Source organism: Podarcis liolepis (genome assembly GCF_965112155.1).
Source record: "Podarcis liolepis genome assembly, chromosome: 5".
Lineage (NCBI taxonomy): Eukaryota > Metazoa > Chordata > Lepidosauria > Squamata > Lacertidae > Podarcis > Podarcis liolepis.
In genome coordinates, this window is record NC_139556.1 from 28,504,313 (window position 1) to 28,527,218 (window position 22,906).

A 22,906-nucleotide genomic window follows, 5' to 3' on the forward strand; every position below is an offset into this window, starting at 1 on the left:
ACTAACACCATTACTCTGAAAAAATCTGGAAAGCAGTCCCACATTCAAAATGAAAATATAGATAATCTAGAAGATTAAACAACGTTCGTTAGCATCTCTGAAGGTTTTGGAGTAATATAATCAAGCTCCTTAAAACCAAATTCGAGAATGAATGCATGCATACCACATACTAGAGGAGATTTAAAAAAAAGAAAAATGAGGACAGCCATCCTGTGTATAACGTCTATGAGAAGAATGGAAAACAACACTTACAATGCTGTCTTTGTTTTATGTATGATAATATCTAAGGCCCAGGTTTAATGAACAGACTGAGATGACAAACATGCTCATAGATTATCTTAAAAAAAAAAGCATTAGCATTACTGACATAAAATGCACGTTTACTACCACTACTAAGGGATATACTTAGTTCATAGCACACCCATTTCCTGAAATGCACCAAAATATACCAGGAATACAACTATAGTTTGATAACATCCTGTAAGGCAGAGACAGGCAGACTTTAGATCTTGCTTGGTATTTTCTTTAAAAACAACAACAAACAGACTAGAATTACTATGATTCAAAGATACATCTTATGTAATGAAACAAGAGACCACAAGTATGCCCTCCTAACAGTTAAGGCATAACTAATCTGTGTTAGGTGGTACTGAGTGTGTACCCTTTCCTTGCTGGTGGGTAAAATCAATGCCTACATAGTCCAGCAATCTTTGGAAAATCCCAGCTGCCAGTAGGTGTTAGGACCTAACTGTTAGGTGGTCAACCAGAAACTGCCCAACAGTCTACCAGTGACACAAAATCTACTCTTTGCTCCCCCAGCAGCAACCCTAACCCCCAAATACTTAATTTAATACTTGTCTCTTCAAACAACATTCAGGAAACCTATAGCACATACGTATATATATATACACACACTAGAGTTCAGTATAGTGGACTCAGCTAGACTGGTAAAGAAAAGGCAATTTATATGTGTTGCATATGTGATATAACATGGTGCCACCAGATGGCAATGTAGTGTCCCACTTTTCTCTACCTGTTTTCCCTGTTCAAATTTACAACGCCTTAAACTGAAACACTTCTTTGATGTGTCTAGATCCAGACAGTGTTAAGGGAGGTATGTAAGAGCAAAATGAAGTCTGCTTGTACAACAGGACTTCCTTCCCACCCCTTGTGTAACCCCACACCACCTAAATGGGGGAGGGGAGGGGGGGCAGAAGAGTTTTAGGGAGTGTGAGGAGCGCACAGAGAGAGGGGAGAAAGTCCCATTGCATTAGCAAACCTTGCTTCACCTATTCAAAACCTTAGTTGAATTGAACCCAGAAAGCTGGGAACAGAAACATGAACATGATCTAGTTTAGGACATCAGCAAAACCAAAACTTGCTTCACAGCAAGATCACAGAAAAGAAATATTAAATTTTAAGTTCCTTTGAACAGCATTTTAAAAAATATTAATACTACAAATACATTTGCTTATGCAAAGTCTAGCAGCTTATTACAAAACACTTAATCTGCTAATATAGAAGTATTAAAATTTGCATTATGGGAAGTATTCTCTACTTCTAAATTAAATGGAAAACAAAGGTACTGAAAATGCAATTTGTAATATACAATGGGAGCAAAATATGAAGAGCAAATATTTAAATATGTAAATTCACAAAGTCAAGCAAAGAACACATTGTAAATTTACATGATTAAATTTCATGGTATGAAAAGCAAAACTAAATTAGTGAAGTCCTTTCAGTGGGCTGGCAGGGCAGAACTGTTTTAAATAAATAAATAAATAAAATAATGACATCTTAAAAATAGTGCAATAGGCGCAAATAGCTACTATCACCAGATACAAAATATAGGCAGGGTCATTTAAGTGGAACTAACACCATACTAATGATACTTTGTACCTGGTAAGTTTTTCAGTATTTTACTCATTGGAAAGCTATGGCAAGCATGCTAACTTCTGTGCAAATAATTAGATATTTATAGCATAGACACTTTCACTATGGCAAATGAAAGTAGATACATTTACAGCTGCAGATATTTGCATTTAATACTGTATTTTTATATTCAATTACATAAAGAATAAAGGAGGCACCATGATAGCTGTCCACCTGACATGATTTGAAGGATGTTTAAACCATCAGCTTATGCTCTTATACTGCCATCTAGCCTCCATTCATGAAGTTACCAAGAAGTGCACTAGATATTCAGCACCACAGAGAATTCAACCGACTTTACAGAGAGAGTTAGATTATATGTTTATTTTTAAGGGATTCTTCAAATGGAGAGAGCTACTATCTCATAAAATGACTAATGTACTCTAAAACAGCTACCACCATTACAAAATTTGCACAATATCCTTGTTGACAAGCTGGTAAAATATGGGTTAGATGATACAAGTCTTGGGTAGATCCACAGCTGGTTGAACAACTGTACTCAGTGCGTGCTCATTAATGACTTTGTCAAGCTCAAGGAAGGCTTTCATTGGAATGGCATAGGGCTCTGCCTTAGGCACTATGCTGTTCAACATTTTTACAAATGACTTGGTCAAAGTAGAAGGGAAGCTTATCAAATATGCAGCTTGCATTTATCTTGGTTGGAACAATGGACCCAAACCAACATGATAAAAATTCAGCAGGGATAAAAATAAAATCCTGCATTTTGGTACCAAGAATCAAATACACAAATATAGGGAGGGAATAAACCTAGCTTTGCAGCAGTACTTTGAAAAGATTTGTCTAAATTAGTCACAAGATAAAGCTGAACTAGCAGTTCAAAAAGGTTGGTAAAATACTAAATGCAATCTCCGGCAGCATTGACAGAAACACACACTATTCGCTGCTAAGCAGACCAGATCTGAAGTACTATGCTCAGCTCTGGACACTGCCTTTTAAGTAGGACACTGACAATCTGCAGCATGTCCAGAGGAAGGTGACCAGGATGGTGAAGAATCTAGAAACTAAATCACATGAGGAACAGCTGGATATGTTTAGCTGGAGAGAAACAGGATGGTGATATTGTCATGCAGAAGGTAGAGCTGGCTAGTTACTCACTAGGACAAGACTAGAACTAAGATGTGGAAATGGAAACCAGGTTTCAGCTAAATAATGTAAAAAGAGCCTTGCTTGATCAGGTGGAAGGCCCACCTAGTCCAGCATCTCGTTCTCCTAGTGGCCAACCTGTTGCCTTTGGGGAGGTGGCAAGCAGCACCAGAGTGTAAACAGGACCATTAGAGAAACTTCCTAACAGTAAGAGCTGTTTGACAATGTAAGAGCTACCTCAGGAGGGGGTGGGCTCTACTTTAATGAAGATATTTAAGCAAAGGCTGGACAACCGTCTATCAGGGGTGTGATAGCTGTATTGAAGATCCTGCACGGGGTAAGAGGTTGGACTAAATGAACTCCATGATCCGTTCCAAATCTATGATTAAATGCCTGCATTTTTTCATGCAGTTTAACACATTTTGATTACAGATATTTACAAACATCAGACAACTAAGCACAGCTTCAGGTAACATTACATAGGCTATTGCTTCTTACATGAAACTTCCAACTCAAACTGTAACCCCTTCCAAACCCATTTATATTTCATACTATGAACAAGAGTCAGTGATTGAGGTTTTACTACAAAAATCTACAGGTTTCACAAAAAGAAAAAGATACACTCTTGAAGGAGATAAATACTTAAGCAATAGATTTATTCTCTTTGATCTCTACAAGAGGGAGTTTCAGCTGAACAAGAGCTCTAGGAATTTTACTCAGCCTTACAGAAATGCAGTTGTGGTTAGCCAAATAAAGACCTCCAGTTGCCTGGGAAACCAAACTAATCTTGCTAGACTTGAGAATTTCAATACATACTTTCAAAGTGAAATATATTTTAGGCATAATGACTATCAAACAAATCTTGAAGGTACATTTATCTGAATTTCTCTCCTGCCTGATCTTCAGAGTTCAGAGCAGGTTACACATATATTTATAGTGCTAAAAATATAAAGATGATTTCAGATTTCTTTAAGTAAAGCAGCAGCAGGAGCAAGACAGACTGGGAGACAGTTAGACTCTTAGAAAAGAAAAAGTGAAAGCACTGCTAAAAGGACAGGGGGATTTAGAGAGAAAATTAATTTATTTTTGTCTGTCTTCAAGTACAGAATATTTTTTTCCCTACATCATTATATATGAAAGATCTTTATCCAGAATTTGTCCCTCTGAAAAAAATCAAAAGAATTTATACAAGCAACACATCTAGCACTCTTTATAAGTAATCTAAATCAGAGTTTAACAATGTGGCTTAGTGAAATGAATTATATTAAAGGTGCAAGATATTTTTCACTTTTCACCAGGTATCATCATTGCCAGATTTGTTTTAAATGTTTTCTTTGATGATTAGCCAAAGGCAGCTACAACGCAGCCCATCTGCAACTTCAGGCAGATCATTCAATTGCAGCTAGAAGCTCTCCTGTGGTAAGAGGAAACAAGCACAGTGCCTTATGCAGCAGCTGTAACCACAGAATGCAGGGAGATAACCACTAAAAAGCAAATGCAGGAAGCAATTGGAAGTTGTGAAATTTTTCACAGCAGGATCTCAGAACCCTGCTTTAGAAGAGCTATTCAGAGTTGCATTTACTTTTTTACTAAATTACAATTCTCAACTTAGGCAATCCAAATTCAGCACCCTATGTAAATTATCCAAACTGAACAAAAGTACATTTTCTAGATTATGTAAAGCCATTCTGCTCTCTAGACTATGAAGCCCACCTCCAGACATGGGAAATTTTAGCATTTCTTCAGCTTCTGAAATATCAGCTGGCATTGCCCACACATATTTCAGCATATCCTTGCAGCAATAAGGGCTATTTAAAAAGTTTATTCTTCCTCAATTCTAAACCCAATGCCACATTCTACCTATCCCAACAACAGAAGCAACTGCTACTGTGGCAAGCGTTTCTTAATGGAAATAATTCTACAGTACCAGTTCTGACCCAAAGCTTTTATTTCTGTTTCATTTTCATGTAAGTGAGGACACTAGTTAAAGGGTTTGTTAAATGCAGACAACCATTCATGAAGATACAATATTTCCTCTGCATCATATATTACTTTGCTATATTTATGAGTATATACTTCAGGTGACTAAACTATCAAGGCCTACCAGGGAAAAAGATGGGGTATAAATATATAGTAATAATAATGAAAACCTGCAGCTCTGATTCCAATTATTTCCAATCTACAATTCCAGATTTTAAATTAACATGCTACTGTTCTATTGGTTATGACTTTAAAAACTGAATTTCAGCAAGGTAAGCCTGCAATTTACATGGGGGTTACATTCCAGGGATTTTGCCTAAAGCCAAAATTGCATGTAGTTAAAACATTGGTTTCAAGGGAGGGTGGGATTACCAAAGTCATTTTTCCAGGAACCCCAACCACCTTTTAAAAAATACCAAAACAAACCTGACACACCCATAAAGCTGAATGCACATTTGTTAAAAGACCACAAGTTGCAGGCTTACTGTATCAAATTGCAAGCAAGAACTTGTTTCTACATCATTTCATGATTTAAAGCAGATAGTCAGCAAAAAGAAAAAAGTCACTGTCCTCACATATAATTGTGATATTGGAATTGTAATAAATGTGATATTGGAAGACTTGGCATTTGAGCATAATACAAAATATTGCAATGGTCTCATTTCACCTGCATCAGAAGTGTGTTGCCTATTTACAAAGGATGCCATACTCCCTTTAAGTTAAACTCTATTTAAATAAACACAAGCATTTTACCCCTTGCGTCACTGGGAGACTAAACAAGCCAAAGCTTGGTTCGTCATGTGCAAACCCAAATAAAAGCAGAAACCATGGTCTGTCAAATCAGCACAAGCTCAGGTTGCACATAATGTCAAACTAGGAACAGGGGAGAAGCAAAGCATTCATCTTTGTTAAAGTAGTCTTGTTTTAAGAGTATAATTTAAGGTTGCAGGTGAACTAGGCTATTGTAAGCCTTGCAGAAAGTTAACTGCTTTTGAATACTATCCCAATAATAATAAACAAGTTATACTTACTATACTATTCATTTCTGAAGAATCATAACTTCCACATGGATGGACACTTCCAATGGGCTCCAACCCTTCTTCATCCCACATATAGGTTCCATCAGAGCTATCAGATGGAGAAAGCTCAAAGGAAGAACCAGCTCTGTAGTCCATGTCAGAGGAAATCACATTGCTCCCAGCAGGATGTTTTGCACTTTCACTCTTGTCATCTACTATTTAAATGAAAGCAAAAGCAAGAAGTTAACATTATACACAAACTCTCAAAATTTGCAATTTACATGCTGCATTACCTACATGCAGTTATCAAGAGTCGCCTCAGTTTCTCTCTCTGTAAAGGTAAAGGTAAAGGGACCCCTTACTGTTAGGTCCAGTCGTGGACAACTCTGGGGTTGCAGTGCTCATATCGCTTTACTGGCCAAGGGAGCCAGTGTACAGCTTCTGGGTCATGTGGCCAGCATGACTAAGCCGCTTCTGGCGAACCAGAGCAGCACACGGAAACGCTGTTTACCTTCCCGCCAGAGCAGTACCTATTTATCTACTTGCACTCTGATGTACTTTCGAACTGCTAGGTTGGCAGGAGCAGGGACCGAGCAACGGGAGCTCACCCCATCGAGGGGATTCGAACTGCCGACCTTCTGATCAGCAAGCCCTAGGCTCTATGGTTTAAACCACAGCGCCACCCACATGCCTTCTCTCTCTGTACCATTTCTAAAAAGTAAATATTCTAATGCAAATAGTTTAAGAGTTTTGTAAAGCAGGTCGGCCAGCAATGATAGAAACATATTCAAGAATGGCAAGCTCACAATACTTTGTAACTTAACTTAGCTACACAGTTCTTTCCTGTTGATATTATTAATAATTACTATTTTTATTTTCATTAACCTTCACCCCAATATTTCAGGATGGGTTACAACAATTAAAACACAATATTAACATTGGATGCTGAGAAAGTGGACCTATTCATGAGTTCCAGTAAGAATTGGCAGATTAGCAAATGCTGTTCTGTTGTTCAGAACCTCCTCTCAAACTAGATGGAACCTCATGTTGCAAACATTCTATATGTTCCACTGGAGTAAGCAGCAGTCAATTGTCCCCTTTTCAAATTTCAACCAAAGAGAAGAAACAGGACTCTGTCCTTGAATCTTGACCCTTGCTATTATTGGAATAAAGATACAGATTATATTCTTATATTCTGATAACAACTACAAGCATTCCATCTGTCAACACTTTCTAAGAAATTGTTCAATTTATAAAGCAAACATACCCAAACCTACTGATATTAATTTATTTCTATGTGTACATGCTTAGGATCACAGCTCAACTCATAGTTTGACAGTGTTTTATAGTATAAACTATTTTTCTTTTGGTGCAAAACATGGCTAAGAGAACATGAGGCAAGACTTTAACTTTCTAAAATTAGCCCTTCCAGAACAGACATAACTGATAAAGGGTGGTATATAAATCAAATAAATAAATAATAACAATGATATCTTGCCATAGTTTCTTCTGCCACAAATGTTAGACTGTCACACCTAAACTGCTTCTTATAAAAGCACTGAGTACTATGTCACAGTTTAAAGCACTAATAAACGCCATAGACTTCAGTAGATACAAGTTAGGCATTTGCTTTTAACTCTTTCATCAAATTAAAGAGGACTTAAACTATGCTCAAATTTGGCTAGATCAGGCACATTATTTTAACACAGAATTTGCATCTGCACGCTGTCCACCAGCATGATGGCACTAAGAATCCAGGAAGATGAATAGCAATCAATGGTAGAACAGCTTCATAGTTACCTTGTTTGAGGAGATGTACAAATTACTGTATTTTTCGCCCTATAGGACGCACCTTTTCCCCTCCAAAAATGAGGGGAAATGTGTGTGCGTCCTATGGGGTGAATGCAGGCTTCAGGAAGCTATCTGCAAGCCTTAGAAACCCTGCGCGACTTCCCACCGGGCTCCCAAGGCTTGCGGATAGCAGCCTACAGCCCGAAACCCAGGGAGCGCAGCGGAGCGCGCCCCGGGCTTCGGGCAGATATCCGCAAGCCTTGGGAGCCCGGTGCAACTTCCTGCTGGTCTCCCCAGGCTTGCAGATAGCAGCCTGTTCTGGGGGCTGGGGTCGGGGGAAGCTCGGGCTTCCCCCGCCCCAGCCCCGCGCCTGGGGGGGGAAATAATTTTTTTTTTCTTTATCCCCCCCCCAAAAAAAAAACTAGGTGCGCCCTATGGGCCGGTGCACCCTATAGGGCGAAAAATACAGTAGCTGCTTGGTGGTACCATTAGGACAATTAAAAATAGTTTTGTAATAGAGCCAAGTTTCTTAGTGTCATTGTATATAGAACTAGTTAATAATGTGTTTGTGGACAAAACACACTGGGTAAAACTTCCTCCAGAGCACCCAAGTCCAAGAAATAACTTGTTTTTTCCTCTAAAACTGGCTGTGCATGTATCCTACTCTTTAAACATACATAGAAAAACTAATAAAATTTTGAACAATCAATAAAACCTATTGGTAGACTTCTTCACATATTTGTTATTTATAATCTAACCAAAATATTTAATGCACACTATTAGGTGACAAAATAGTAGTGGCAATACTGTAAGAGCTTAGGTTCCCATTTTCAAAGAAAAAACATAACATATATTTACCAGACACACGTATATTCAGCCATTCATCAGAATTACAGTTGGATCTTTCACTTTTCTTAAGAGACAAAATCTGATCTAGTGGTATTCCATTGCCATGCTCCAGCTCTTGAACAGAAACCACTTCTTCTTGAATTGTTATTGGTCGGTTGGGATCTTCTAGATCTATGAAGTCATCACTAAAGTCTTCGCTCAGATCATTTTTCTCAGAAGAGGACAAGGAAGATATAGATATTTCATCAACATCGCCATCCATGCTAATAATTTTATCTACATTATTATGTACAGTTTCTCCATCTTCAGTTCTTTCACTGTTTTGCATTCCTTTTGCATCAACTCCTCCATTGCTATTTGTTGAGATCAAGTCCTCCTCTGTGCAGTTTTCGGTATCTTTACTTGTGCTGCCATCCACAGGGATCTTTCTCCCCAAATGTTGGTTGCTAGGCTTCAATAAAGATGGACGGGCTGTTCTAAATCTGAGAGAAGGTGCATCCCCAGAGCCATTGGATAGTGATTGTTTTTTCAAACCAGGGGGAGCTAAAGCAGCATATGATCTAGAAAACCCATATCTTAATGGTTCGTTGCCATTGGGCATATCCAACTGGCGTGCACTTCTTGATAATAGATTTGACCTCTGAGATGCTCTAATAGTTAAGTGTTGGTTTTGATAAGGCCTTGTAAGATCCACAGCTCTGTTAAAAGAGTGTGACCTAGTTAGGGTTGCAGGGGGCAAGATAGAGCTTTGAATGGAATGTGAAAAGCTTTGTGACCTAACCATTTTTTCACAAGATTTATCATTGTCAGTCAATTTTGCCAGACTCTCCCCTGAGCTGCTCCTGGTGGCAGTAGAATTACCTCTATTTCTCTGCAAGCCTATAGTTGAACGGTTCCCACAAATTCCATTCAAGTGTGATTTTGGAGCATGAAGTCCAGAAAATGAAGTTCTGCCTAACAAGGAACTTTTACTGTACTTAGCAGAACTAGACAGCCCAGGCAAAGCCTTTTGGTTTAATTCTTCGGTAGGTGACACAAACATGCTGTTTTGCTTAGCTAGTTTTGACAAGGTGTTGCTTGAACCCACCCTGAGCACTTCTTTACCAACTGCTCCTTCAGACTGAGGGCACTTTTCAGAATCTGTCAGCCTTTCATTGGAATTATGACTAGAGTCAGATTCACTGCTGACCTGATCACCCAGTTGGTATTTATTTGATTTTCGCCAGTTAAAAGAGAAGGAAGACATACGAATAGTGCCATTGTGCTTGCCAAAATTTTTGTCAACGCTCCGAGGATTCCCTGATAAATTAACAGCTGTCCCATTTGGGATGGTCTGTAGCATATTTCCAGCAGGTTTTGTTCCATACTTTGGTAACCTGGAAACCAATGATGTCCTGATATGACTTTTCTCTTCCATTAGCTATAGTCCTTCCATGAGATATTGTCCTTTAACATTACTTGACTCTAGAAAGAGAAGGAAAGAGAAAAAGATGAAAATGTTAACTGCACAACCTTGATTATAGAGTGTATACACAGTGTATTATATAAATCTGACCTGACATCCTTAAAGGAGCAACTATCTGTTTACTGAAACAACTCAAATACATTTACAATGAATAGAATCTTCTTACACAGGAACAAGTATTTCAGAAAGAGACCCATGTAAATCTGCCAAATGCAATTTTACCACAGTTACGCTAGAAAAGGGGAGAAGACAGATGTAGGAACTAGTTCATGGATATAATAAAGTTGACAAAGGGTGATGATCTGGGGATAAATCTGAAGTAAACATGGGAGGTTTCATCAAAATGCATCATATATCCAACTTCTTCAGAAGCCATCCTGTGGGCTGCTGCCAATACAAATCATTGACTACGGAATCTTTCCAAATGCCACCTCAATACACTTTTAATATCAAGTGTTGTCACCAAGTAAGCACTGCTACCTGCTCAAGAGTCCACACTGATGCATGTAGCTGTTATCTCAAGATTATATTTTGTATTTCCAAGAACTCCACAGCAACAGTTACAATTTATCCACACAATATCTAAGCTGTTGAGAGCACAGGCGGAAAGATAGAAACACTTTCATTAAATGGAAGCCAAACATTGCGCAGGATCAGCTGTTCCATTTGAAAGAGAATAAAGGCATTCCTGTGAATACAAGCCCAGAACATGGTGGCAACACTGATCTAATCTACCAATATTCTTGTAAAGTATTAATTCCATATACTTTGAAAATGGCTTGAAACTGTGGAAGGAACTGTGGCACCCACCCTGTTGAATGGCCTCCCATCAATTGTCAATGAGATGGGTAATAACCTTCAGGAGACATCTGAAGGCAGCCCTGGTTAAGGAATCTTTTTAAGGTTTAATGTTTTTACTGTGTATGCAAATGGGTAAAATACTATAGGTTTTCAGTGAGCATGTCATGAGAATCTTGGGTACCATATTGATAAGTTTTTAACTACTGTTTGTAATTGCAAAACTAAGGAGACAACAAAATGGAAGCATTTTACTCTCAAGAATTCCAATCATGTTAACATGCATGCATAAAATTTCATTTTTGGACTTTGAATTCTACACTTTTTTATTTGTGTACACAAGAGCTCAGGGCTTACTATGAATGGTAACATAATTAGTGCTGTGTGTACCAAAACTACACATACATCAAGTATAATAAAATAAAACTGCCCTAGCAAGTAGTTTGGGCTGCTCCATGCTTGAGGCACTGCCAGCATTTTTTGCATCTGAAACAGCTAAATGCTATCCTTCATATCTAATAAGTAGAAACTCCTTATACTGGTAACTTGCTACCTTTGACTTCATTTCACTTAGATTAGTAATTTTTGAACTAGAAATGGGTCACCTAAAGCTCTATAAATCCTTATCAGCTTTGATCATAAGCTCTTATATAGCAAGTATACAAAAATCAACTGCCACAGGAAAACATTTATAACCAAAGCAGATAATAGGTATCCAATAACCTTGATGCATTGCTTTATGCATTCCATTATACTTTAAAAATCTAAATATTAAAGAAGGCTATGGTTTACAAATAGCTTACAGTAACAACTGAACAGTCAAATCAATCGCCATCCAATGTATGTACTCTAGTTTCCAGCTAGTTATGACCTACATTCCTTCAAGAGAAATGTAGGTCACATGAAAAAGCCATATTTTCAATGTAGCACTGTAAAAACTGATATAGGCAAGGTTCATTCATCTCCTCTTCCAATCAGCAAGACAGTAACTCTTTCTCCATCCTGCCACAGTCAGTTACCTATGCTGGGTGCACCTCAAATATAGTTTGGGAAGGAAAGATGCAGTCACCATACCAGAGCCAGCACTTGGAGATCTTTCAAACTTATCAGAATGGAATGTTTACTCATCCTTGGCCACCAGGTGTGTAAATAATTCCAAATACGCTGTTGACCATCTAAATTAAAAATCACTATTATGATTGCCTGGGAAGTTGGTCCCATACAAATATAATCTGGCTAAGTTTTATGTCTGTTTTTATTTTGATTGATACAAAGAAACAAGCAATAATTAAGTGAAGCTTTAACACCCCTATCCTTCACTAATGTACTCTCTCTTGTGCTTATTCGAGTGGCATTGTTTTCCATTGTTAAAGCACTCTGATAACATACTTGAACATAGAGGGCGGATAGATTGTTTTTAAAAAGTGAATCATTATTTTTGTGCTATGAGGCATATGTACTTCTGAGATCAATATACTACAGTGTGTAATGTGTTACTGATACATAATTTACAATGGAACATAGGAAACAAGTCTACTAGCTATTCCACAATCCTTTGCTAAGGAGAAACACAAAGAAAAACTAAAGAATATTTGCAGCATTCTGTAATCAAGTTGGGTACAATAACTACAATATTGTTTACTGCTGACGCCTGCATAGTAAGTTTAATTATGAGATGGGGGAAAGTGTTCCAGCATTAGCTAAACCCAATTACTCTTTGCTAGAATGCAACACAGAGACAGAACACTTCCTTTTTTTTAATGGACTACTGAATCCTAGCACTTATAATTTGACACATGTAAACATCCACTTGCCTGGTGATCTCCGATGAACATCAACAAAAACAGTCAACATCTGTGATGAAGAACAACAGTTGACCAGTCAGGGAATCTTTATAAATTTATACTGAATCTAGCAGTGTAAGATTGGAATCATTAAAAAATATGAATTAACCAGCACCTTCACTGACCAAATTCAATAGGTTAGGTTTATTGAATACAACTGAACCAACTATGTCTACTAAACATTTTGGATAAAACAATCTGGCCAATATTTAGCATCTTTAGATACTATTAATTTAGATGGGAGAGTCTGGCAACTGCTGAAATCCTCCAGCAGCAGGCATAAATCCATTTAACTTTAGTTGGATCATGCTCTATGTTTATAGACATTGGGAGTTGTCCCCCACCATTATACAGGAACTACCAATAAGCCTGTGAGAAAGTGATTTTACAACTTTCACTGGCATTCACAAGAGCAGAGTAGCCCTTAACTTTTGTACATTGTTTGTTTGCCTAAGTTTATAGACTGAATGCTGATAAGATGGTGGTAGTGTGGCCAGGCAGCTCAATTCCAGGAATTGGTGAAACAGCTTGTTCTGGATGACGTAGTACTCCTCCTGTAGTGGCATGTATGTAGCTTTGGGGCACACCTTAACCCCATGTTGTCAATGGGGGCTCAGGGGGCCTTGGAGTACCTATTTCCAGATGTGGCTCACTCACCAGCTAAAGCTGTTCCTGAACTGATGGTTTGGCATGAGTGCCATATACTCTGGTGACCTCATATTTGGATTACTGCAACTCTAAGTGGGGTTGACCATGAAAATGGTCCAGAAGCTGTAGCAAGCGTAGAATGCTGCTGCTTGGTTATTAACTGGGGAAGTAAGATGGGAGCATAGAACAATGCTCTTAAAATCATTGTAATAGCTGCCTGTGGGCTGCTAGGCCTTAACGACTTGGAGTCTAAATATCTGCTGGAGCACCTCCTTGATACAAGACAACTCAATCAACAAAAAGCAGGGGGTTCTGCTTGTGGCTCCCCACTAAAAATCATAGCTCAGGACATACAACAGGGCATTTTTCACGGTGGCACCCTGACTTGAAACACCCTTTTCCCAGAATTGTTTCTCCTATGTCCTTTGAAGACAGTCTTGTATTTTAATATTTCAAATTTAGGAGATACATAAGCACTTAAATATATATGAAGGGTTCATCAGAACAACAGCCAAGAACCCAATGGTTTGTAATGTTTTATATTAGCATTTTTCCAAATGTAACCCTGAACTGAACAGGTTTATCATATTATGTTCAGAAAATTGAGACACTCAGTCACTAACCATCAAGCAGGTAAGCTTCCAGACAGAATCAGTTACTTCTCATTCACTTTTCTTACAAATGTATTATGTCAACAGGGTTTTTAAAAAAAGCTTTTAAGGTGTTATAGGACAGCTTTTAAAATCATCACACGTTGTCTCCATCTTCTCATTTATGTTGCTCATTGACACACCTGGGCAATATTGTAAGATCTGGGTAAAAGGACTGTCTAGTGCTACATTTGACACTGCTTTGGACCAAATGGGCCTTAATTCCTGCCCGATTAGGAATCATTTGAAGCAATGCATAACTCATTACCATTGACAAAATTATTTCTTATAGCACCTGGTATTTCTTGATTTGCATTCATTTTCTCTTCAATATCAGATCAATAGCACCCTTTGCTAGTGGTACTCAGATAAAATATATACTGATACATTTCTTAAGTAGATATCAACCATATGGATATCTACTGTGGCCAGCTAGCAAAGGAGAGTAGGATCTCACCATCTGTAGAGATTCCTTACACTTATAGTGAGGAACCTTTTGCCCATCTCCCAAAAATACCCTGTCAAGAGTTGTACACACATGGCTTTCCTCATGCTGCCTGAACATATTCACAGAAGCAGAACTGAGCACAAAGAAACTAAACCTGGATTGTGGGCAATAAGGAACATATTGCATTGGCACAGCTAACATCCACACCCTAAGGAATGCTCAAAGACAACAAACAGTTGCTGTCTTGTCCTGAAAAAGGTGATGAGAGAAAGGGAATGGCGTTCCTCATGAATGTTTGGGTTGCATATTATGTTCTCTTTTACTAGATTCCAAGTGCTGGACTGAATCTTAGCACTAGCCTTTAAGGCAACCTTTCTCAACCTCGGGTCTCCAGATGTTGTTGGACTACAATTCCCATCATCCATAGCTAGCAAGACCAGTGGTCCAACAACATCTGGGGAGCCAAGGCTGAGAAAGGCTGCTTTGTGACACAACCCTTTTTTCTTTTTAAATTTCATTTCTTTCATTCATTTTTGGTTACTATTGCTATTACAATTTTACAGCCTAGAATTACAAATGTTATTAATGTACTATATCCTGAAAAATGTGAATGCTCATCTCATGATGGAACTTGCCAAGAACTGCTAGGCACCAGATGACACTGCAAATCATTAGAAAGATAGTAATGATGCTAGCCTTCAAAAAGGCTAACGGACAACCCAGATTCCATCTGTAACTTCTTCTGTTTGATCCTCTAAAGAAAAGACACAACAATCTGAACTACAACATTTACTTCTAGGGACCAAATAAAGACTTCCATATCCCTAATACAAGAGGTATGCCTTCTTATGCTAAGAGACATAATGATTTCTGCAGGGATCAGAACACTTCTAAAATAATTCTTAACTTTCCTAGAAATATTAAAGATTAACATTGTTTTGAAGACTACTACTTCAAAACCTATACTCAGCAACATTAACAGCATTTCTTATGGGCAACAATGAAGAAACTACCTTCTTGCCACTAAGACAAAGTAGATGGAATTCAACACAATGTTAAGGAGATTGTTCTGTCAGCACAAGTATTTCTATTTGCCCAACTGAACAACTTCCCCTCTCCTCCCACTGCATGCTATTTTGGGGGCTTTCCCAGACCTCCAGTGTAAATTGGGGGAGCAGAGGGGGAGTCCTGCTATGTTAGTGGGAGTCATTGCACTGACCTGCTAACAGATCAGGGGTTAGCTGAATCCAGCTCAGTATTATTAATAATGTAACTTAAGGAAACTACTGTTTGTGAGTAGAAATCTATCCATGCTGTTACCTTCTGAACATGACATTAAATAAATTAAATTTAGTATTTTTAATTGCTTTTAACAGTTGTGCAATGATTATCATTACTGCTTTCTGAAACAGTGCTCAAGTACCAACCTGGCTGAACAGACCACACCCAGAGAGACTCTCATCTCAGGAACCAGAAACCCTTTAAAGAACTATAACCCAATCTATGTTGAGTCAGCGACCCATCCAACCAATTTCAATAGACTTTGGTGTACTTTGCAGAGGACCAGGCTGTTAGTCCTGTACAATTTCTAATCATTTACTTATCCAACAATTTTTAAAATACATACATCAGACAAACGAGGAGATCCAATTACACACAGAGAGACACTCTCTATATATGGACAAAATCTGCCCTCTCTAGTTTCAGTAAGTTGAAATCAACTCCAACTGTGTACTAGCGCCAAATGGGAGTGCAGGAAGCTTTTGTATGGATGAGCCCTTAGAGGTTACAGCTGAATGTCAATCCACTGTGAGAAACCTGAGAGATTGCTCACCAGATTACCAGAGAGGTTTTTCCCCTTTTAAGACCGGCAATAGAGATAAAATCATACTGCCTTCTACAACCCTATCATACATCCAAGCATAACATTTTTGCTTAATAACCCACACCACAGTTTGTGCTTCCAAATGTAAAACTGGCAAACCATGGTTTAGAATTGCTTATTTGTTTTCATTTACTGTTTAGCACTTATCTTCATAAATTCACTTCCAGCTTCACAAATCATCAACAAACTACATTTATGGCTGCTGCTCAGTCTCAAGAGGCTGTTGCACTATGAACTCATACTTAATGTCAACCACAGCTGGGGCAAGCTTGCCAGTGCAAACCAGTTTAAAACAATGTTCCTATATCCCAAAACACAAAGTCAGTGAGCAAACATGGGTTCAGATGTAAAAACAACCCATGAATTGCCATGTCAGCTGAATTCAGCCTCAGTCTCTCCCAAACAGATTGAATTGTTTGACGCCTGCCTGACCCCTCTCCTTATACCAGCTGTCAGGAAGCAGAAGGGACAAGACTGCAGAGAAGGACAAGGGAAAAGGAGCTAGTCATACAAAACCATTGAAAAGAAGACTGTGGCAAGAATTTGTGTGTGAAAAAGTAACCATGAATGTTGTTATCCTCAAGTTTCAGAAATTCTCTCAAATGGACTGAATGGTGAACTTATGTTCCAACTATTTGGGGAAAAATTAAATACTGTTAATTATTAGTTCAACATCACTTTCCATTTGCAAAGTGCTTTACAAACATTGTGCCTTTTATCCTCACAATAGCAGTAGGAGAGAATGGGCTGAGAAGTGATGATTTGCCCAAGGTCAGAGAGCTTCAAAGTCTGAAACATAAGAAAACAAAGAAAGACACTCAATATTACCTTCCCTGACGGGACAAGCTTATAATGAGTCATTGTATGTTTGAAATGAGGATAAACACAGTAGCACTCCTTCAGTCACCCGCCCAGGTACAGAAGCAGCAGCCTTTGTCTGTTTTTAAGCAATATGGAGATGTCATCCGGCCTTTAAAGCCGGAAGAAGTGTTACCTGGCCACACGCACATATACATACACCCTAGCATAAAAAGGACACCCCTACAGGAACACTAGTAGGCAGGAAACACTGCCGCAAGGCCACCTCCTGCCTCACGCCAGCAAAGGTGGATTGAGAAAGGCCTGCAGTTAGGACCAGTGCTCGACTCCTGCCAGGTCTCCCCAGCATCTCTTTTCAAGGCCTGGGCTGAATCCAGGAAGACATGCTGTAGGCAACCATGAGCAAGCACAAACTGAATTTCCCTCAACCTGCATAAAGTAGGGAGTCCCCAAAAAGATCAGGGACAAGACTTCCCGGGCAGAGCTAGGGCGTTTCTCCGAGCAGATTTGAGCCCAGGCATCACCCTCCCTCCATCAACCCGAGGGTTAGCAAATCTGCAGTTAAGTCCGCCCTCCCCGCTCTCTCTCCACGACACGAGCATCTCCTAAGCCTGGTTTTTCTTTAAAAGGGGGGGGGGGGGAGAGAGAGAGAGAGAGAGAGAGAGAGAGAGCAGGCTAGTGGTCACGACGGTGATGCAGCATCTTCGTCTCCAGCACAGTCAGTCACACGGCCGTGCAGCCAATCGCGCCCACCGAAGAACCACGAGATTCGCAGATGGGCGGGGGGGACGAGAGAGAGGAGAGATCAGAAGCCCCCCCCCCGGGGGGGAAGAGGGAGAGAGAGAGATGGGGCGAAGGTACCAGCTGTCCGCTGACTCAGCCCACGAGCAGAGAGGCCCCTCGCTGCCCCGCCAACCTTACAATGCGGGAGAAGATGTTGGAAAGGGCATGGGGAGGGGGGCAACAACCAGAGACCCGGCCCCTTCCTCCTCGTCCCCCCCCCCCGTCCCTTCAGCCGGCTCCTTCCTCTCCATCTCAACACACCCGCGGCTGACACTCACCCAAGGGCGAGGCGGGGAGGGAGGAGCAGCGCCTTGCAGGTGGCGGGTGGGCCTCGCCCGGCGTCCCTCAGCGTACCGGCAGTGTTGGGAGAGGGGGAATAGCGGTCGCAGCCTCGGTCGCTCTCTCTCGCTCTCCCTCACTCGCTCGCTCGCAGCCGGCCAGCGTCCTCCGAGGAACCCGCCTCCCTTCATGCACACGCCCCGGAACTCGCAGCCGGCCTCCTGCCCCATCCGCTGAGGCGGCGGCGGCTGACAGCTGACGCTGACGTAATGCGGCAGGCAGTGCGCACGCGTGTTGTTGCCGCCGCCGAGCGCCGCTTCGCTTTGTAAGCCTGCGCCCTTCCTCCCCCTCCCCCCTCGCTCATTCTTCTATCACTTGTCTCGCGCTGCACAGTTACTGGGCAGGGAGTGCGCGCGCCGCTCGTGCTTCGGCCCAATCCCGACGTTCCGAAGGTGGAAACCCCGCCCCCCCGTTCCCCCGACAACGGCTTTTCCCGCCCAAATTCAAACCGGCGGCCGTAGCGTTTGTCCGGTGGCTTGATCCATAGAATCATACGAGTTGAAAGGGACCCCCAGGGTCATCTAGTCCAACCCCCTTCAAGGCAGGAAAGTAGGAATCTCAACTAGCTCGTGCATATATGACACAGATGATGGCCGGCCAACCTGTTAGCTTGGGATACAGAGTAGATGCGTTGAAATTAATGGCCATGGCAAACCCAGTCCATTAATTCCTATAGGTCCACTCGTGAGTAAAAGTTGGTATACAATCCAATAACCATTTGCTTTGTGAGGGATGAGATATTCCCCCAGCTAGCTGCAAAACATAAAGTTGTCTAATACACAGTGGCCTTATATACATCACACCCGAAAAGGACACCGTTATAATTTTTCTGTTAGTTTTCAGGTTCAGACCCAAATTTAGAGAGATAAATCGCTATCATTTAAATAGAAATATATTTCACCTTAGTAAGGAAGGCAGCACCTTGTGCTGCTTTCTCAATCTGTCCAAACAGTGCTTGGTGGGGACCCGAAACCCACCTTTATCTTTAAACCAGGCTTGGCAGCTCCTCAGAAAGAAGACGCCTTTAAATAGAGGGCTGCCCTAAAGTAATGACCCACCCCACTTTTGCCTACATACACCCATGAATGGGATTACTCTGCCTCCTTTTCCAAAGCCTTTTGCTTTTTCATAAGACATTAGACCAGGAAGGGAATAATAATCTATTTTCCCCAAGCCTTTTCCCCTCCTCTTAAGCAAGTTTCACCTAGGAAGTGAGTGTTTATTACCTGCAAACCCCAAAATCAGGGATCCCCTTGAAACAGGTGCCAAAGTTTTGTAATCATTTTGTAGTGATTTGTAGGGGCCCCCATGTTTTGTAGCACCCCACAAAGGGAGCAATACACACTCAAACCCAGGGGCGACAGGGTTCCCCCAAACCCAACATTGTCCAGTCTGCTTGAAACTGGTGCCAAAGTTTTGTAACCGTTTTGTAACCCTGCATTTGGCAGCACCCCATATGTGTTTGAAACATTTAAGCTGATAAAAAATATGGTTTTGTTGATCAAAATTCACATTTCACAAAGGAATTGTTAAAAAATAATAAGTTAATATTTAAGATGTATAAACTATTGTTGGAATAGGAAACTAAGGATGAACTGGTGAAAGCAATAATTTGTTGGGCAAGAGATGTGGGTCACAATACAGAAATGGACCTGTGGGAAAAGCTGTGGAAAACAGGGTTGAAATTTACAGCTTGCTATAAACTGCAGGAGGCAGTGGAAGACAGAAGTGCCTGGCGTGCTCTGGTCCATGGGGTCAAGAAGAGTCGGACACGACTAAACGACTAAACAACAACAACAACATGCTTTGAAGGAGGGACATGGGTGGTGCTGTGGGTTAAACCTCAGAGCCCAGGACTTGCTGATCAGAAGGTCGGTGGTTCGAATCCCTGCGGTGGGGTGAGCTCCCATTGCTCAGTCCCTGCTCCTGCCAACCTAGCAGTTCGAAAGCACCTCAAAGTGCAAGTAGATAAATAGGTACCACTCCAGCGGGAAGGTAAACGGCATTTCTATGCGCTGCTCTGGTTTGCCAGAAGCAGCTTAGTCATGCTGGCCACATGACCCGGAAGCTGGCTCCCTCGGCCAATAAAGCAAGATGAGCGCCGCAACCCCAGAGTCGGCCACGACTGGACCTAATGGTCAGGGGTCCCTTTACTTTTTATGCTTTGAAGGAAACTTATATGACACCAAGTAAATTAGCAAAAATGTACAAGTCAGAGTCAGGTAATTGTTGGAAATGCAATGATATGCAAGGAACTTTCTGTCATGTGGTGGATCTGTAGAGTAGCAAGGAAAATTGGGAAATGATTCATAATGAGTTGGAAAAAAAGTTTTAAAAGTCTAGTCCCAAGAATGCTTTCCTTCTAGGTATAAAACTCTTTCTTTCTCTCTCAGCCCTAGTCCCCAAACTGCAGGTTTTTATTGTTTCTTTCATATGGTGATCTGGATTGCATCATCCTTATCTGGCGAGTATCTTATCTACCCTGTTCTCTGATCTGGTTTTCTTATTTTAACAATTGGCTCCCATTTGGGCACATCACCTGACATTCTGAGCTATTAATACCCATTTATCAAGAGCAAGACTCTGGCTCCATACTGCCTTAAGGTAAACCCACTGTTATAGTCCTATTGACAGAAAACTGATAGTAAAACCCATAAGAGTTGAATTTCATGTGATTTTTTTCCCAACATTATGTGCTGCCAGAAGATATGTGTGTGTGTGTGTGTGTGTGTGTGTGTATATATATTTCGTGAAAATCTACGAAAGCAAATATATATATATATATATATATATATATATATATATATATGCTTTCGTAGATTTTCACGGGTACAGGAATGCAGGTTTTGGTGTCTTCGGGTGTCTTCCCGTGTAAGAGTTGGGGTGTCTAGGCGACGTTTCGACGAGGTCTCACTCGTCATCTACAGGCTGGTGCTTACGGCTTCTTGTTACTGGAACAGAGCAGGATCTCAGTGTTTGAGTTCCTATAAATACTGTTGAGGGGGTGTGGTGTATTCTGGGCAGAGAGGAAGTTCCCAGGATAGTGTGACTTTTCTTCTTTTGTTCCTTAATTACTTGAGGGATATCTTGAGTGATTTCTTGAGTGATATTCTGAGTACCACTTAGGAGGGTCATTAAGAGTGGATTAGTTGCTAAAGCTTTTGTGTCTTGACCTCTTGAGCTTGTGAGCCAAAGTTTGGGTTTGTGTTCTGACTTGTCTAAAGCATTGGTTTCAAAGTGTTCCATGTACAGATTTGCGATGACCGGTGAGAGGGGTGATCCCATAGGTGCTCCTTCTATCTGTTTGTATCTTTGTCCATTGTGGATGAAGTACGTGTTGGTTAGGCAGTGGTTGGTCAGGTCCAGGATCTGAACGCCATCACCAATCAACCACACCAGACCCAAACCCAGACCCTCTCCACAGATAAATTACAGACACCATCCAGTAGCCAAACCATAGTGGCACCTCCGGATGCTACACCCCCCTGCAATCCCTACACAGATCTGACTGGCACAGGGCACAAAACCACAGCTCGCCCCTATACACGAAGCCAAGCCAGAGCACAACTAAGTGCAGTACAGCCATCTTCTCAGAAAAACTCTTCACAAGCTCAAGAGGTCAAGACACAAAAGCTTTAGCAACTAATCCACTCTTAATGACCCTCCTAAGTGGTACTCAGAATATCACTCAAGAAATCACTCAAGATATCCCTCAAGTAATTAAGGAACAAAAGAAGAAAAGTCACACTATCCTGGGAACTTCCTCTCTGCCCAGAATACACCACACCCCCTCAACAGTATTTATAGGAACTCAAACACTGAGATCCTGCTCTGTTCCAGTAACAAGAAGCCGTAAGCACCAGCCTGAAGATGACGAGTGAGACCTCGTCGAAACGTCGCCTAGACACCCCAACTCTTACACGGGAAGACACCCGAAGACACCAAAACCTGCATATATATATATATATATATATATATATATATATATATATATATATTGTCCAGTGGCACCTTAGAGACCAACTAAGTTTGTTCTTGGTATGAGCTTTTGTGTGCATGCACACTTCTTCAGTTCACTACACAGATATATTTTGCAGAGGTTGCAAGATAAACAAAAGTAGCAGAATTTCTGCCTCCTATCTTTGCACGCAGGGCCCGATCCATTCTAATTTAAGTTAAAATCACTAAATTGCCTGATTGATTTCACGGGAACTGTTGTATGATTAACTTTCTCTTAATTTGGTGCCAAACATATGGAGTCTTCTAAAATCTTTTTTTCTTCCATCTTCCATTTTAAAATACATTTTAAACAACAACCTTATATTTAGGCTTGTTTTCTATTCTTGCTAGGGAAGGAATGGACCTTGAGAAAGTTGCTGAAACTCCTGTGGCGCTCAGTTATTGCATCACGATTGTGTGGTTTTATGCCCTGAAATGGGCAAATAATTTCTAAAGTGTTTGGAAATGTGGAAAGTGGGGTACACAGACATGCTTATATAAAACCGAGAGAAGCAAAACCAAGTCATGCAGACAAGGAAGACATAAAACAGAA

General features: G+C 40.6%; 1 protein-coding gene across 8 annotated transcripts in view; it reads right to left on the minus strand.

Annotated features, from left to right (window-relative positions):
• CCSER2 (coiled-coil serine rich protein 2) overlaps nt 1-18,607 on the minus strand; it is a 53,950-nt gene extending 35,343 nt beyond the window's left edge. Inside the window, exons 1-4 of one of the 8 annotated variants that reach the window (XM_083502473.1) lie at nt 18,294-18,567; nt 17,139-17,202; nt 8,685-10,139; nt 6,048-6,250 (exon numbers count right to left, since the gene is read on the minus strand). In XM_083502473.1, coding sequence (XP_083358599.1) covers nt 6,048-6,250; nt 8,685-10,092 — 1,611 coding nt within the window. In that variant the 5' untranslated portion in view covers nt 10,093-10,139; nt 17,139-17,202; nt 18,294-18,567. Of the gene's footprint in view, nt 1-6,047; nt 6,251-8,684; nt 10,140-10,620; nt 12,976-17,125; nt 17,203-18,293 lie in introns of those variants that run through there. The other 7 variants (XM_083502472.1, XM_083502478.1, XM_083502477.1 and 4 more) reach the window with 7 other exon arrangements.
• Between the last annotated feature and the right edge of the window lie 4,299 nt (nt 18,608-22,906).